The 12,470-nt window shown below is 32.3% G+C and overlaps 1 protein-coding gene across 1 annotated transcript; it reads left to right on the forward strand.

Annotated features, from left to right (window-relative positions):
• Nucleotides 1–827: 827 nt before the first annotated feature.
• Nucleotides 828–6,261, forward strand: Tsp_05678 (serine/threonine-protein kinase H1). The gene is made up of 2 exons (XM_003371983.1): nucleotides 828–1,751; nucleotides 5,965–6,261. The coding sequence occupies exons 1-2, from the start codon at nucleotides 828–830 to the stop codon at nucleotides 6,259–6,261; spliced, it is 1,221 nt and encodes a 406-aa protein (XP_003372031.1).
• The last annotated feature ends 6,209 nt before the right edge of the window (nucleotides 6,262–12,470 follow it).

A 12,470-nucleotide genomic window follows, 5' to 3' on the forward strand; every position in this document is an offset into this window, starting at 1 on the left:
TCGAAATTCTTTATAATATAAGCTGACGGTATTTTGTGTTTATGTTTATTTATCTTTTTGTGATCTTTGTGCTTTGTAACAAAAGCTCTCAAAAAAAATTACAGTTTGTACTGAAGCAAGTAAGCCAAAAATTTCTTGTTCAAAAATGTTCAGACGTCACAGAGATGATTAATATAATTGTAGAAAGACTATGTTCTAACCCATTTACTTAGTTTTACAAGTCTAATTTGGTGAAATGTGAAATATGGTGTTTTCTAAAAACAAATATACTGCTTATCAGTTTTGGTTAGTTTAAAGTTTTTAAGGAAAAATATTTTGTGCTGCATTATCAGTTCAGAGTATGACATCATGACATAATAATTCATAGTCAAGTTTATACACTTAGATAAACCAATTTTGAATATGATAGATTGGTTAAGAACGGCAAGCGCTTGTTTTCTTCTCCTTTCTTCCGCCAGACGTTCAAGTGTGCTCAATTTAGTGTCAACACATCTGCAGCTTTCAAGCTAGCTTCGCTGTTCGCATTCATAGTTTCACGAAGGGTTTATTTTGATTGGTTGTTTTGCAAACAAGGGCGGGGTTGCCCTAAAACAATTTAATGAGAATACGGTAGTATCCGCCTGAGCATGCCCGCCTGCTTGTCAGCATTGATTATGTGAATACGGTAATAGTGGCCTGGTGGCTGAAAATGGTGATGCTGAAATAGCAGCAGATGGATGATGATTTTTAAGACATAGAGAAAAGAGCTCCATTTAAACTGAAGTGGAATGTGAGGTGATATTATACTGCTTATCATCAGACAGCCCTAGTCTGTAAAGCTGTGATCGATGGGTTGCGTTCAAAGTGCTTCAGACAAAGGAGCCACAGTTGCCGACCAACCATCTCTCAAACCTTCTGCTGATAGATGCTTGAAAGACGCGCTTACGTGCACAACATTGCCTTGTGCGTGTGGCCAATACTGCTGTTCAAGTTTTGATGCCCCTCTTGTGGAACCGAAACTGGATTGTGAAAATTCAGCTACTGCTGCTTTTGGTCAGCAACTTGGAAAGCGACGTCGGAATCGTAACTTTGATTCTCGTGTCAATTACAAATACGATGTAGTGTCATTAATTGGCAAAGGAAGTTTCAGCGTTGTGTTGAAGGTGCGTCATCGATTATCCGGAGGTACATATGCAATGAAAATGATGCCGGCTAAACGAGGAACTGGCTCTTTCGAGAATGAACTACTCATTTTATCCAGAGTGCGCAATCACAATGTAATACAATTGATTGAAGTTTTCCGTACATCCAACAGGGTGTATGTGGTATTGGAATTGGCAAATGGTGGTGAACTTTACGACAGGATCACCAGGAAAGGATGCTTTACAGAAGCAGAAAGTATTTTTGCTGTCCGGCAAATTCTTCAAGGAGTTGCGTATTTACATCGGGTCGGTGTCACTCATCGTGATTTAAAGCCTGAAAATTTACTCTATGCAACTTGCAGTGCCGATTCGAAGCTTATGATTACAGATTTCGGCCTGGCTCACCTACAACAAAGTGCCGGCGAGACGCTAATGGTAGACCCGTGCGGTACACCCGAATACATTGCCCCTGAAATACTTACTCGACTTCCTTATACTAACAAAGTCGACTTGTGGGCAGTTGGTGTAATTACATACATCTTGTTATCTGGAATTATGCCTTTCGATGATGAAAATCGTACTGCCCTTTATCGACAAATTTTGCGTGGTAAATACTACTTTTATCCCGAGGTAAAAAATTATTTTTATTATTTATACTTGTCTTTCTAAGCTTCTCACATAAACGCTTGCAAATGCTTGAAATATTGCCGTTAAACTGGTTTTAATTAGTCATAAACCCACTGAAGTTAATACTCTCATGTTTTAAAGCTTGAACGTTCAAAATCACTTTATTTAATAAGAGTAGAATTGTCTTCATGTTCAGTAAAACAACGTTCACATTATTGTTTATAAAATGTTCATGTAATGTTTTCTTCCACAGAATTGATAATGGCTGTTTTATTCCAAGCGACAATAAGAAGCTTTAACGATGTCAAACAAATTTTAATTATTGAAGCTCACAGAATTTATGTACTTAGATTAATAAGAAAATGTTTTGAGAAGCAAGGCAATAAAATTAGAATAGCCTAATATTGCAGCCAAGCTTGACAAATAGATAAGAATGGATAATTTGAATCTTTCAGTGATAAGTTGGCAGTTTGAAGATAATCTGTGTGTTTACAATGTTTGCTTGATTAGTTTTACTTTCTGAAGCATTCAAATGCTGCAATTCACATATTCAACAGATGATCTTCTTTAAATTGGAAATGCACAGTTGAAGGGAAATTTTTTCAGAACTCTGACATTTTATATAGCTCAAGGTAGTCAAAGAATTGCTGATGTTTTCCCTAACAAATTTTCCATCCACTAAAACACATCATCCTTGACAACGAAAGAGTAAGCAATGGCAGCAGTTGTATTCAGTTTTTCACTATAGCACATTGCTGTGACAAAATATATTGGCAAAATATATTTTTAATCATTATAATTTATATAAACCGGTTGTTCTTTTTTTTCTTAATACTCATACTCGTTTTGGATGTGATTTACAAGCGAATTTAAAGACAGGATTGCGCCAATTGAAAATCGAATAGGTTTTTCTTGCTTATTCAAATGATTAATTAAATTTCCGCTGCAAATTTAGACTATTTATTATTTTAATAAATCAATTTTCTCCTATAAATGAATCCTGAGTTTCGGTGTTGTTGTGGATAGTTGTAAAGTTTCTGCAGCTTAACTTTTGCTAAAACAGAGATTCCATTTTTTATTATGTTCAAAGGTTTTTTTTTCAATAAAGGTTTGGAAATATTTATGAAAAGTTATTTTTTAACTGTGTCACAATTTTTTAAAAAAGATTGCTATTCAAAATTCACAATTCTCATTGAAACTTCGAAATGCCCTCAAGGATATTTATGCTGCTTAATTGACATCATAACTGCCTGCGCTGCTGCCGGTTATAATATTCTTCAGATTAGCTTTTGCTTTAAAATGTCTTAAATGTCAAAAGAAATTAACGACAAATTTATTTTACTGCTTTGAAATGCAGCAACAAATAGATTGTCATGAATGTTCCTCTCCATATAATTAGATAAATAGAATTTTTGTTGAAAAAATGCATATGCATATGACAATGAAAATATATTAAAAAACTACTTGGTCTATTGTGATAGTTCTGCTTTTTTTAAAGTATGTAAATGCTAAAAAATGTCGTAATTTTCAATTATAAAATACTGAATACGAATCATTGTATATTTACTGGATAAGTGTAAACAATAATTTGAATAATAAATTGTTTGCAGTAACATTTAAAGGTTTTTCATGAGGGCACTTTGCTTATGTGAATGATGTAGAAGTGAAATTTTCCATATTATTTTATGATACTGAATCAAAGCGGTTAATGAAGCCTGAGCTATGAATAAAAATAGTTTCGAATCCTGGTTTAGTTAAATGGCCAATTTTTGCTGATCTAGTTTGTTTGTCTGTAGTTTAATGTCCATCCAACTGGAATTATTGCATATAAAATAAAACGGTTTAAAAGTACCAATGTTCAGGGAAATTTTTATTGAAGCTATTTAAAACTTCACTGACCAGTTTTGTTTCTGCCGGCATTGTATTAGATATTTAGCATTATAATGCTTTTTGTTTTGTCATTGTATAGATGGAAAACTTGATACAAGTTTACGGAATTGAACTAAAAAATTATAGCTGTCGTCTATGTTATAAGCAATAATCCAATGTATAAAAATGAAAAATACTTTCATATTTTTAAATATAATACTTATTATTAATATATATATATAAGCAACGCTTGTAAAAGTTGTTTTATATTGTTTATTGATGAACCGATTGAAATTGGTATTGTGGCTCGTTTTAGCGTTGCTTTTCAAAGCGAGTTCATTGACATCTGTTTTGCAGTGTTTGAAAAGCAAGCAAAATTAGAAATCGTATTGCGGCGTGGCGATTATATATATATATTTCAATTTTGCACTTTTATTCAAAGTTGAAATTGTGAAAATTTTCCCTGCTGGCAGAGCGACAAGTGAAAACAGAAATCTACCCATTGCTTCAAATTTAGCGTAGTTATTTCGCCCAAATATTGACCCTTTGATTTATGTCGCGCTTTTATTGACCTGATTTGCTTAGGGTTTATTACAAAATTGCACTGCATGCCATCATCATACGAAGCATTGCTATCTATACATATGTCATTATTGCTTTCATCATTCTATGCATATATGTGTGCATGTATGTATGTATGTGTGTGTGTGTGTGTGTGTAGAGGGAGGAGGTGGGTGGGTATGTTCACCTATGTTGTTGTACTGCAACAAATCCGCTGTCAAAGTGAATTGGAAAATGTGATTAGAAAAGTCATAGCTGCAGCAATTGGATAGCAGACGTTCACTATCCAACTTGTCAGTGCAATGAAACTCCTCAGAAAAGAATAACATTTGCCTGATTGATTTGACTAGCAGCCGTTTCTATATGAATCATTCGAGCATTGACTTTTCAACTATTTTTCATCCGTGAACGTGCTTCTTTTCGCCTACTCAGCAAACTCTTCGACGAAAATCCACAGCAAGCTTATAACTAGCAATAATTTTTGCGTCAATTTCCAAGAACGTGCGTAATGGAGAACAACATTTTCGCATGAACAGTCAGTCAGTCCTTCCGCGTGTAACTTGAGCTGTGTTGGTTGGGGAATGGCAGTTGCTAGCACTGAAACACAACAACACTCATAATCAGACTGGAGATTTAATATTTTTACCAGGCTCTGACAATTGGCTTTGCCAAATTCTCCAACTCTATGCAAAGCAACTTTGCAAAGAATATAATTATGCGCATGCACACACTTCATCAAGAATCATCTCCTCTTTGGAATAAAATTTCATTTATACTTTTTAACTTTCAACAATCCACTTTTAGCTTGGTGAATTTGTCCCATCTTTACTGTTGCCAAATTTAAAAATTTCCATATTTTTTATACTTGCATTTTTTGCAAACAAGATGCAACATTTGTATAAGAAACAGATGCAATCAATAGTCTTTTTTGACGCTTTTTTAAAACTATTTGGAATTATTTATTTAATCTTGTGCTTTATTTATTTTGAAAAAGTTTAGCTGAGTCACTTTTGCATGTCAAGCAGTGGAAAAATATTTATCAACAAGCAAGTACAGCATGACTTGAGAATGCTTTTTTTTCTTCAATGTCTGCTTGCAAGTGTTGCTACAATGTAAAAAATCAGTGATGTAAAAAGTTACCAACTTTGATAATTTTCAAATGTCACTTGTTTCTATAGTTTATTGTTGTTCACTTTGTTTGAACATTGTCTGTATGATCATCAATTAATTAATTAATATCAGTGCAGAAAGTAATATGAATTTTTCAAAGATTACATGAATATGCAGTAAAATTAGAAGAAGCAAACTGGCATTTATTTCATAAGAGGTGGTGGGGCAATAGCATTTTGCAAACTTCAAGTTTTGGAAGAATTTCTTTGATATTTCAATTTTACCAATTGTTTATAATATCGCTTTATTAAAAGTGAAAAAAATATATAAGTTTGCATTTGTAAAAGCGTATGATATGTGACGTATTTCTTCTATCCTGTCACGTCATATCAGTTCATTGATCATTAGAAACATGAGAATAACTTTTCTTGAGGAAGAAATCAGCAAGCAACTGGTTTTGAGCTTTATTTTTTGAAAAATTTCTAAGCTTATCTGCTTATCGAATTTACCTCGTGACGTAAATTGGAAGCAAATGTTTGGAGGAAACGGCTGCTATTGTTTTCCAACTATTTCTCAACGCAACCGAAATTACAAACAATACGAATAAATTATAACATGCGCACTTGGATTAACGTATTATTTGATAAAATTTAGCCAAAATATTTTTTTCGTTTAGTTTTGGACTGGAATAAGTGAAGATGCAAAAATGTTCGTCGCTTCGCTTCTTTGCACTGACGCTGATATCCGACCGTCAGCTGATTTGGCTTTACGCCACCACTGGCTTTTGCAAGAGATAAGCCGTTCTCATTTGGATCTTCTACCAAGACATTTACACAAGTCACATTCCTTGAATGTGGAAAACAAACGGGTAAGCATTTGTATTCTGAAATTCACAATTTCGCGATATTTTTTTACAGAAATACCGAATTGCATGTGCAATTGTGAACTGTATTGTAAATTTCAACTTCCATAACAATCAATCTTAAGCACAGCATCATTTTGAATATTTCAATCATTAGATTTTTTTATAATAGGGGGAGTTTTAGTTTTCAGAAGTAAATGAGTAATTTTTGTTATTTAAAACGGTATTTTTTCATCTGAGAAATCAGTTTAATTTATTAATTTGGTGTGTCATGTTTTGACAGTTTTGCTTTTGGCAAGGTTAAGTTGTTCTGGTTAAATTAAAATGGGCTACACAAACTGATGAAACAGTTTGGAGAAAAAAGATATTACTTGTACTAGGCTTTACATTAATTTAAACATTTTGATGAATGTTAGCTGTGAAATTAGTAATTTATTATTTTTTAAAATTATTCATGATACATTTGAAATGAAAAATGTGTTACCATATTTTTCATTTCAAATGTACTACGGCATCACGTTCATCATTTGCACCGTAAACTTCAGCTTGTATTTCAGTGGGCTTGATTATTCTAAACTTAAAGAAAGTTTTACTCGAAAGGACACGAAAATTATATTCTACAGTAGTAAAGTTTTATTTTTAATGATTTTCAAGATATTATTTGATCACCAAAATGCAAAAGTTTTATTAATTATGCTTAAATTCAATTAGTGGATGTGTAAAAGTGTAATTTTCCCCCCAACAATTTCCAACCTTTTTCTATTCAATAAATATGTAAATGATTCAATTTCAATCAACCTTGGTCGAATAATGTAGATTTGGCAAAAGCAAATTGAAAGTCAGCTTTGTAGGGCATTGTAATTTGCTTGAATTTGTTGAATCAGCCTTGTTAAGTATGCAATGTACATTTTAATAACACTACACTTTCAGTTGTATTTGCTTGTTGGTTGAAATTTACTATTTTTTGATATTAATTAATCGAAAATTAAACTGACATTTATGCTGTGACATTTGTGGCGATTGTTCAGGCAAAGCTGAATCATTGGAATAATATTTGAATTGACATTATGCTTTTTTAATCAAATTGAACAGAAATGTGTAAAATTTGCTACCGAAACTGCAAATATATAAATATATATATAAACTGTCGATGTGAACTGTTTGATTGAGAAAAATGAAAATGTTTTCTGTTGTTAAAATTGCAATAATTTTTTCCATTTCAGACTCGATCTACTCGAAGCATACGTTCAGTTGCTCGTTCGGACGCCGGACGCAGAATTCAAAAAGACGAAGTTGAACGATTGCACAAAGATCCAGAAATAATGAAAATTTTGGGAAATCAGCAAAATTTATCAATAACGCGCAATTATGGAGTTGTTTGATTAACAGATGAATAAAATATTTCTTATCTTTTGAAATTGGTAAATTTCAATTTTATGCAAATTTGTTTTGTACATGATCAGGGGCCAGAAAACTTGCTTTTCATAAAACTGAACTGTACACGTGTTGTATCGTGTTGCGTAGAGCACTTTTTATGGCTTTCTTTTTTTCAAATCCACTGTCTAGCATTTCTTCAATTCGGCAGAATATTACACAGAAAAACAACTGATTTCAATATTCCACTGATGGAAATGGATTGCCGAATGTGCAGAATACGTCAGCATATGATTGTGAAAAAATGCTTCATCCATGGTAAATCCAAAAAAAAGTAACACCGAAAGAGGTTTGTATTAATTTGTTCAAGCTTGTACTAGTGTACGTACGGTCAGAATTTATTTCATTTTCTTCTTATGCAAATTTTCATATTATTCACGGTTGTTCAAGGTATAATTTGAAATTATCATTTTCCATTATTGAATAATGAAGCGTAGATTGTGTGAAAGGAAAAAAATTTTTTTATATCCGTGCTTTTTATTACTATCGAATGCAGTAAACAAACAAGTCGCGATGCATATAGTGTAAAAGCAGTAGGGCTAATTGACTTTTCAATGGAATAAAGAATTGAAATTATGAATAAATATTAATAAAGATGTTTCAGAGTTGAAATTGTATCAACTAGTAGAAAGTGTTATGAGGTAATTGAACAAAAAAAATACAATTTTTACATTATTGCCCATTTTGATAACTGAGCAAATATAGTCAACTGGTTTGAAATGTCTGGATTCAATTTTATTACAGTTGTAAAATATTTTCAGCAGTAGGTTAGAAATGAATTTTCCCATACGCGTGAAAAGCAGTTAAAATGATCAACTGAAAATGAAATCCACTTTCCAATTGTAGTAATAATAATGCAAAAATTGCTGATAAACGAATCAAATATCAATAATACAGAAGTGAAATAGATAAACGGAAATTGTTTTCACGTTGTTGACATTGGGCGTGACGGTTGCTGGTAAAAGTTGTATGCAAATTCAACCAAGCCGAAGAAAAAGCTGAAAATAATATAAATAAATCGTATCAGTTGACAACAGCAACGAAAAAAACAGTTTTTGATTTGAATAAAAAACAAAATAAAACATAAAGACAAACAATGGAAATTTGTAACATTGAACAGTGGAGAAGTTTGGTATTGTAGAAAAACAATGGCACGTGATAGCTGGCTAGCTAGCTAGCTAGCAGTTTTATTTGCAAATTGATAAAGTTTGATTACGGTATTTGGTTAAATTTCAAACGACCAACACGTTTCGTTGGTGGTTATCAAAAAGTAAACTGATCAGCGAGCCTTTTTTGTGGGCAAAAAGGATTATGAATAAAATTTGCAATATAAAAATGAAAACCCCTCTCGATTGCTGTTCATTTGCAAGGGAAAATTTTGCACTGAATCGCGTTGCATTTGCAAATGCACGCTTGCTTTAGTTGTTCCAACTTTCCACTATGGACACTTTTTCACTGTTTCCAATGGGGAAATGGACTTTTTATTGCTATTTATTTTATTTTTATTGAAACCATTAAAAAAAGATTTTTATGTTTGTCAAATCAATTGAAGAAGCATTTCAAGATGGATGCTGTGTTGGATGGTAGAGTTTTTGGTCGACTGATGCTGCTACAATGCGATTATTACTATTATTATTACATTGAAGAATAATGGTGACATGAAGGATCAACTCTGAAAAGTAAGTTCTCATACGTTTCTTGTATGATAATTGTTACAAATTGATCATTCAGTGGACATTTTTAATAGTTGTTCAACTCAACCAAAGTATATAATAAAAAAAAGTAGAAATTAGTGGAAAAAGTTAAATAATAGTGATTTTTTGAAATATTAGATAAATTGTTTTTTGTTTCAAAGCAAAATTTTATTATTATTTGTTAATACTGGCTTTGAAATGAGAGGTAGAAAAAATAGCAAAGTTTCTGCCATTTTCTGATCCCAGAATAATAATACGAGCGTTATCTGTTCAACCGTGAATGCCTTCACACTGATGACAGGCATAGGCGGGTGGGCGGTAATGGAGAAAATAACTCTTCTCTATTTGCTCAACTTCGGCACAGATTACTAGCCTCGTTACAATTCGAATATTCTTCCAACAACCAGTTGAAAGCAAACAATAAAAACCGAACAAAAAGTATTTAAATGTTCCTGAGAGAAATTTTCATCTTCGCACAAATTATTATTTATTTATTTGTCTGTTTACACCCAAACGGCATCATCGGCATATTGTACATTTCAAAAAGTAACTAACTGTACATCGAGAACAAGTAATTCATGTTTCATTGTTTATTTTTGTAAAATTTAAATTTTTTCTTAAATTTAAAATTTAAAATTAATTTAAATAAAAATAATAAGAGAAACAAAATTTTCAATTTCCCTCCCCATTTGAAATGGGCTTTACAGTTGTTGTTTGGCATACTGTATCGGTGGGGAAGTTTTGGGAAAAGTTTTTCTTTTTTCAATTCAAACTCTTCTCTGTCGAGATATTGATCAGAAAAAAAGTGTCAAGCAATTGAATTAGTTGCAGATTTGCCGGTGAAAATCTTGCGAACGTTGGCAATGGAGAAATAAAATTGCGCATTTTGTTTTACACGAAAATATTCAATAAATATCGACAAATAGAAATGATGCATGGCGAGTTGGAGAAATAAGCAGGAGAAAAAAAAGGGAAAAGAAAAGAAGGGGAAATTATTGATAAATTTCCACTCCCAGTAAAATTATTATTAATAATAATGGTAGTGAATAGAGTAAATAAGGTTGTTGGTTGGTTGTGAAAATATTTTGTTCTGCTTTTCTCTTCGTACAATTGTTTTTCAAACATTTCAATGTTAAAATTTGAAAAATGAAGTATTTTTTTTGAAAATTTACAGAAAAGAAAAAACATTTACTGTAAATCGCGTCGTGTGCTGAGATGAGAAAGTGTGAGTGGTGTTGAAAAATTTTTACAAACACGTTGCAAATAATCGTCCGTTTTATTATAATAATTGAACTTGAGAAAAGTAGAATAATTACTCTTCTATTTGCGATGTTTTGTGCAATTTTTCCAAAAAATGGGTCATTACAGTCTGCAGTGGAAGAAAATTCATATTAGCAGAACAATTTGAAATTGTTTTCACAAAAAAGTAGTATTTTTTCTTTGTTTCTATTCTTCATACAAGTAGAGAAATGTTTAATTTTATTTTTTGTTAATGAAGAAAAAGAAACAAATATGTGAAAATTGTCCATTGAAAAAAAAATTATTCATAATATCTGTATGTATATTTTGTTTCGAACCCCATGCTGTGTGGAGTCGTGTGTTGTTGTTGTTACGGAGGTAGATGATAATAATAATTAATGATAAGAAAATAAAATAAGCAAGAGTAGAAATTTGAAAATATTTGCCGAGGAATGATTGTTTGTCGAAAGTGGAATAAATTTCGTTATAAATTGTATAATGAGCGAGCTGATTTGATAACTCGAAGGCGACGGTCGTTCTGGGCGACCAAATCGCCGGCGGTTTGTTGTACGTTGGTTAGGTTTTCTTGCGGATCAATCATTGCCAACGTTGACTGCTTCACCAAGAGAGTCAGTCTATCCCTATGCAACATCACCATCACCACCACCACCGCCACCATCACCATCACTATCACCTCCTCCACTACCAATATCCAATCTCCTGTTTACGCAGCTGCCAATCGATCGTTTCTGATGTGCGTGTGTGTGTGTGTGTGTGTGTGTGTGTGGATGTCGTTCTTTCTGTTTCTCTTTTCATCATTTTCTCTTATTTCAAAAGGCGAAAATTTTCCACACCAAACGTGTCATCATTCAATGATCAGACGAATAAAAACAAAACAAAAAAAAACGATATTCAAACCTGAAAATCTCTTCACTTTTTTCAGGTCACGAACGATTGGGTTTTTTTTTATTCTTATTTTGTTTTGCCCAATTGATTTTTGTACAATTTTCATTTCAATCAAATCAATAGTACAATTTACCATAGAGATATATTTGAAATAAATTAAAAAATTATCCACACTAAAATTTATCGAAATGAAAAGACAATTTATTTCGTTAAAAATGAATCATTATTCAATTGAAATTATTCTTTTTTTTCAAATATTTTATTTATTATTATAAAATTAATTTTTTCTGTTCAATAAATTTTCATATCTTTCTATAAACAATGAAACAAGTATACTGTAGGTTGTGTTTTGTTGGTCAGTAAATAAGTAGTAGTGGTTTGTCAGTTTGATCGTTTGTCAGTTTGGTAATGAAAAAGAAAAGGAAAAAAAAATAATTCTACAGACAAGTGTAAAAATAAGTTTAAATTTAAGACAGAAATTTTTTTAAATATTTTTTTAAAAATTTAAAAGTAGAAATAATTTATCATTGGATAATTTTTTTCTTTCTTTTTTCTTTTCAAAAAAAATTTTTTTTCCATTTTTCAAGCGTCACAGTTGGATTGGTCGGTCGGCAGAAGGGCACCGGTAATTTGTGATGCTCGTGCAGCAAAACGGCCAGCTTTGACAGTATGAATTGTCCTTAACCCGGAAAACAGGCGGCCAGCCTCATTGTGTTATCGCGCGCGTTCGCGAGTCGATGTAGTTAATAGTAGTAGTAGCGTCGTCGCTTGATGTCAGGCTCGCTTCTTTCAACCAGTGTTCGGACTGACTGACTGACTGACTGGCCGGTTTCTATGGGCAAATCAAGCACGCTGCTGGTGGTGATCGGTATTTGATTTAGCTGGTCCTGCCACGCCTGGCTTTATCCGACATTGGAAAATATAACGAATTTCAATTTCATTTTCTTTCTTCTCAACTATTTTCTTTTTCTTTTTTCCCGCTTTGGATGGGAATTGAAATTCTGCAATATCGTCGATTGGATTTTGTTTGAATTTACAATTTTCAAT

This window comes from Trichinella spiralis, assembly GCF_000181795.1.
Source record: "Trichinella spiralis strain ISS 195 chromosome Unknown Scfld9, whole genome shotgun sequence".
Lineage (NCBI taxonomy): Eukaryota > Metazoa > Nematoda > Enoplea > Trichinellida > Trichinellidae > Trichinella > Trichinella spiralis.